Here is a 6000-nt window from a genome sequence, read left to right as displayed (position 1 = left end):
GCATAATGGGCAAAAATACAGGGGGGCATTACATAAGGGGCACAACTACAGGGGGGCATTGCATAAGGGGCACAACTACAGGAGGAACAGCATAATGGGCACAACTACAGGGGGGCATTCCATAAGGGGCACAACTACAGGGGGGCATTGCATAATGGGCACAACTACAGGGGGGGCATTCCATAAGGGGCACAACTACAGGGAGGCATTGCATAAGGGGCACAACTACAGGGAGGCATTGCATAAGGGGCACAACTACAGGAGGAACAGCATAATGGGCACAACTGCAGGGGCACTGCATAAGGTACACTAATACAGAAGGTCTCTCTGGTGCCCCCAGATTCGCCTTGCACTTGCGTTACCTGACGCTGGAGATACTATATATGCACCTGTAACACAGAGATACTCCGGCTCTGACATCCAGCGGATGTGATGTTCCAGGTGAGGACACTGAGCTTGGGAGCAGCTGTCTGGCTGTAACAGGCATTAAAAGTCAGATCATAACCTGCATGGTCAGCGCCAATTAGCACCCATTCATCTGTGGCCACCAGTTAGGCCTGTATGACCTCAGGGCCCACAGCACAATCTGATTTGCAAACATCCAAATGTAATTTTAAAACTTTGCTGATTCAACCTGCATAACCTGCATGGCCAGCGCCAATTAGGGCGCATTAGTCTCTGGCAGCCAATCAGACCTGTATGACCTGAGGGTCCACAGCACAATCCGATTTGCAAACATCCAAATGTAATTATAAACCTTTGCTGACTGAACCTGCAGAGAGGAGCCGAGGTATAAAAGTCCTCCGCCAGCCATGCACCTCTCCGTCCCTCACTCAGATGGCTAAGAGTAAATCCTGCATCTTCTCTCAGCTGAGGATCAGGAAGGTTGTCCCCATCTATTTCACCATGATCGGTCTCTTCCTGGCGGTCTTCCTGGTGTCTCTCCATGGAACGTCCCCAGTGAGCAGCCCTTTCCCGTATAATGTGCCCCTGGATCCAAAGGGCTCCCTCCACCTCTTCTGGAACGTCAGTTACACAGAGAAAGTGGTGTATTTCCAAATCCTCATCACAGATCTCAAATTTGGGATGATATTCGGGATGTCTGACAGAGGAGAGTTTGAAGGCGCGGATCTGGCTGTCCTGTGGAGCGACGGAATGAACTCCTACTTTGGTGTAAGCTATTGGCATTGCCCTGTGATAGACGCTGCAGGTAGTGTTACCTTTCAGTGACCAACTCAACTTTACTTCTCATAGACCTTATGGCAGAGTTATTCCAAATGTGTCACTGGAGAGGAGATTCTGTTATCACTACGATTAGCTCTATGTGCATAGGAGGTATAGCTTATATAGGACAGACACACATAGGGGAGCTTCTGTTATCACTATGATTAGCTCTATGTGCATAGGAGGTATAGCTTATATAGGACAGACACACATAGGGGAGCTTCTGTTATCACTATGATTAGCTCTATGTGCATAGGAGGCATAGCTTATATAGGACAGACACACATAGGGGAGCTTCTGTTATCACTATGATTAGCTTTATGTGCATAGGAGGTATAGCTTATATAGGACAGACACACATAGGGGAGCTTCTGTTATCACTATGATTAGCTCTATGTGCATAGGAGGTATAGCTTGTATAGGACAGACACACAGGGGAGCTTCTGTTATCACTATGATTCGCTGTATGTGCATAGGAGGTATAGCTTATATAGGACAGACACACATAGGGGAGCTTCTGATATCACTATGATATGCTCTATGTGCATAGGAGGTATAGCTTATATAGTACAGACACACATAGGGGAGCTTCTGTTATCACTATGATTAGCTCTATGTGCATAGGAGGCATAGCTTATATAGGACAGACACACATAGGGGAGCTTCTGTTATCACTATGATTAGCTCTATGTGCATAGGAGGTATAGCTTATATAGGACAGACACACATAGAGCTAATCTTAGTGATAACAGAAGCTCCCCTATGTGCATAGGAGGTATAGCTTATATAGGACAGACACACATAGGGGAGCTTCTGATATCACTATGATTAGCTCTATGTGCATAGGAGGTATAGCTTATATAGGACAGACACACATAGGGGAGCTTCTGTTATCACTATGATTAGCTCTATGTGCATAGGAGGTATAGCTTATATAGGACAGACACACATAGGGGAGCTTCTGTTATCACTATGATTAGCTGTATGTGCATAGGAGGTATAGCTTATATAGGACAGACACACATAGGGGAGCTTCTGATATCACTATGATTAGCTCTATGTGCATAGGAGGTATAGCTTATATAGGACAGACACACATAGGGGAGCTTCTGTTATCACTATGATTAGCTCTATGTGCATAGGAGGTATAGCTTATATAGGACAGACACACATAGGGGAGCTTCTGATATCACTATGATATGCTCTATGTGCATAGGAGGTATAGCTTATATAGGACAGACACACATAGGGGAGCTTCTGTTATCACTATGATTAGCTCTATGTGCATAGGAGGTATAGCTTATATAGGACAGACACACATAGGGGAGCTTCTGTTATCACTATGATTAGCTCTATGTGCATAGGAGGTATAGCTTATATAGGACAGACACACAGGGGAGCTTCTGTTATCACTATGATTAGCTCTATGTGCATAGGAGGTATAGCTTGTATAGGACAGACACGCATAGGGGAGCTTCTGTTATCACTATGATTAGTATGTGCATAGGAGGTATAGCTTGTATAGGACAGACACACACAGGGGAGCTTCTGATATCACTATGATTAGCTCTATGTGCATAGGAGGCATAGCTTATATAGGACAGACACACATAGGGGAGCTTCTGTTATCACTATGATTAGCTGTATGTGCATAGGAGGTATAGCTTATATAGGACAGACACACATAGGGGAGCTTCTGTTATCACTATGATTAGCTGTATGTGCATAGGAGGCATAGCTTATATAGGACAGACACACATAGGGGAGCTTCTGATATCACTATGATTAGCTCTATGTGCATAGGAGGTATAGCTTATATAGGACAGACACACATAGGGGAGCTTCTGTTATCACTATGATTAGCTCTATGTGCATAGGAGGTATAGCTTGTATAGGACAGACACGCATAGGGGAGCTTCTGTTATCACTATGATTAGCTCTATGTGCATAGGAGGTATAGCTTATATAGGACAGACACACACAGGGGAGCTTCTGTTATCACTATGATTAGCTCTATGTGCATAGGAGGTATAGCTTGTATAGGACAGACACACACAGGGGAGCTTCTGTTATCACTATGATTAGCTCTATGTGCATAGGAGGTATAGCTTATATAGGACAGACACACATAGGGGAGCTTCTGTTATCACTAGGATTAGCTCTATGTGCATAGGAGGTATAGCTTATATAGGACAGACACGCATAGGGGAGCTTCTGTTATCACTATGATTAGCTCTATGTGCATAGGAGGTATAGCTTATATAGGACAGACACACATAGGGGAGCTTCTGTTATCACTATGATTAGCTGTATGTGCATAGGAGGTATAGGAGGTATAGCTTGTATAGGACAGACACGCATAGGGGAGCTTCTGTTATCACTATGATTAGCTCTATGTGCATAGGAGGTATAGCTTATATAGGACAGACACACATAGGGGAGCTTCTGTTATCACTATGATTAGCTGTATGTGCATAGGAGGCATAGCTTATATAGGACAGACACACATAGGGGAGCTTCTGTTATCACTATGATTAGCTCTATGTGCATAGGAGGTATAGCTTATATAGGACAGACACACATAGGGGAGCTTCTGTTATCACTATGATTAGCTGTATGTGCATAGGAGGCATAGCTTATATAGGACAGACACACATAGGGGAGCTTCTGTTATCACTATGATTAGCTCTATGTGCATAGGAGGCATAGCTTATATAGGACAGACACACATAGGGGAGCTTCTGTTATCACTATGATTAGCTCTATGTGCATAGGAGGTATAGCTTATATAGGACAGACACACATAGGGGAGCTTCTGTTATCACTATGATTAGCTCTATGTGCATAGGAGGTATAGCTTGTATAGGACAGACACACATAGGGGAGCTTCTGTTATCACTATGATTAGCTCTATGTGCATAGGAGGTATAGCTTATATAGGACAGACACACATAGGGGAGCTTCTGTTATCACTATGATTAGCTGTATGTGCATAGGAGGTATAGCTTGTATAGGACAGACACACATAGGGGAGCTTCTGTTATCACTATGATTAGCTCTATGTGCATAGGAGGTATAGCTTATATAGGACAGACACACATAGGGGAGCTTCTGTTATCACTATGATTAGCTCTATGTGCATAGGAGGTATAGCTTATATAGGACAGACACACACAGGGGAGCTTCTGTTATCACTATGATTAGCTCTACTGTAGCATCTTATATGGTGATAGTCCTGCTGTGATAGCATCTTATATGGTGATAGTCCTGCTGTGATAGCATCTTATATGGTGATAGTCCTGCTGTGATAGCATCTTATATGGTGATAGTCCTGCTGTGATAGCATCTTATATGAAGATTAGTCATGCTGTGATAGCATCTTATATGGGGATAGTCCTGCTGTTACAGGTATACAGGGTACTCCTGGGGCCAAGGACCCTTTCAGAATGAATATCCACTGCAGTACATGTCCAGAGCTACTGTATGTATATAGGGCCTGATTCAGAATTACACGCAAGTGCCCTGCTGATAGCAGATTCCCGATTATCGGAATCTGCTCATGTGCAGGACTCATTCTGTGAGTGTGCAGAATAGATCCTGCATAGTCGCACGCGGTCCTTTCTGTGTCTCTGCCTGATTGACAGGCAGGGGCATTTAAGGTGCGGTGAAGGATCGGCTGGTGTTCCCGTTTTCCGTGAGTGGCAAGATGCAGCTAGCTGGCGGCCCAGAGCCATTCACCATCGTGACATTTGACCACCGATGGTAGTGATGGTGATGCCAGCCTATGACCTTGGTCGCAGTGCTGGGATTGCTAATGCAGCAGGGGGCGTCATACAGGGGGTGTCATACACCTTGTGCTGTATTTGCATAATAGCAAGGACGAAAAGCTGCCTGCGTGCATAATATCTATACGTACTGCCTTCTGAAGCCAAAGGAATAAGAATAGGGAATAAGGAATAAGAATAGGGAATAAGGAATAAGAATAGGGAATAAGGAATAAGAATAGGGAATAAGGAATAAGAATAGGGAATAAGGAATAAGAATAGGGAATAAGGAATAGCTCTTAAGAATTGCATTTGTCAGAAAATAAGAATTATATTGCGCAGTTGATCATTATTAAAATAATAGGGATATTTGTAGGGACAAAGTGTTAGAGTCTGAAAATTAGAGACCGTTGGAAACCTTGGCGTGAGTTCTGGATAATTAGCCCCAGGTTACCCCACATTAGTGGTGATCAGTAGTCATTACCGCAGGTTAGCTGCTATTGGTTACATCTCAGTGATGTCACTGGCGCCTAGTGAGTGATGTTCTACATTCTTATAAATAACTGAACACAATCTGCCCCACTCTGTGCATGTGATTGTTGCTTATTTGTTTTCACTTTGACGCAAGTTTCTTGCCTTGTAACGAGTTACATGTTTGTAGGATAAAATATACTTTGTGTACACTGCGGAGATGGAGGACAGGTGCAAGGACAGTATGGCAGGAACAAGAGTGGCAGGAACAAGAGTGGCAGGAACAAGAGTGGCAGGAACAAGAGTGGCAGGAACACGAGTGGCAGGCAGGAACACGAGTGGCAGGCAGGAACACGAGTGGCAGGCAGGAACACGAGTGGCAGGCAGGAACACGAGTGGCAAATACGAACACGAGTGGCAGGTACATACACGAGTGGCAGGCAGGCACACGAATGGCAGGTACACGAGTGGCAGGCAGGAACACGAGTGGCAGGCAGGAACACGAGTGGCAGGAACACGAGTGGCAGGAACACGAGTGGCA

General features: G+C 44.5%; 1 protein-coding gene across 1 annotated transcript in view; it reads left to right on the top strand.

Moving 5' to 3' along the window:
- The first annotated feature begins 826 nt into the window (after positions 1-826).
- Positions 827-6000, top strand: part of DBH (dopamine beta-hydroxylase) — a 130263-nt gene continuing 125089 nt past the window's right edge. The window contains exon 1 of the mRNA XM_088459726.1: positions 827-1173. Coding sequence (XP_088315852.1) covers positions 838-1173 — 336 coding nt within the window. The 5' untranslated portion in view covers positions 827-837. The remainder of the gene's footprint in view (positions 1174-6000) is intronic.

The sequence above is a fragment of the Taudactylus pleione genome, unplaced genomic scaffold (genome assembly GCF_031769625.1).
Source record: "Taudactylus pleione unplaced genomic scaffold, aTauple2 ptg000927l, whole genome shotgun sequence".
Taxonomy (NCBI): Eukaryota; Metazoa; Chordata; class Amphibia; order Anura; family Myobatrachidae; genus Taudactylus; species Taudactylus pleione.
This window is presented reverse-complemented; position numbering and strand designations above follow the sequence as displayed.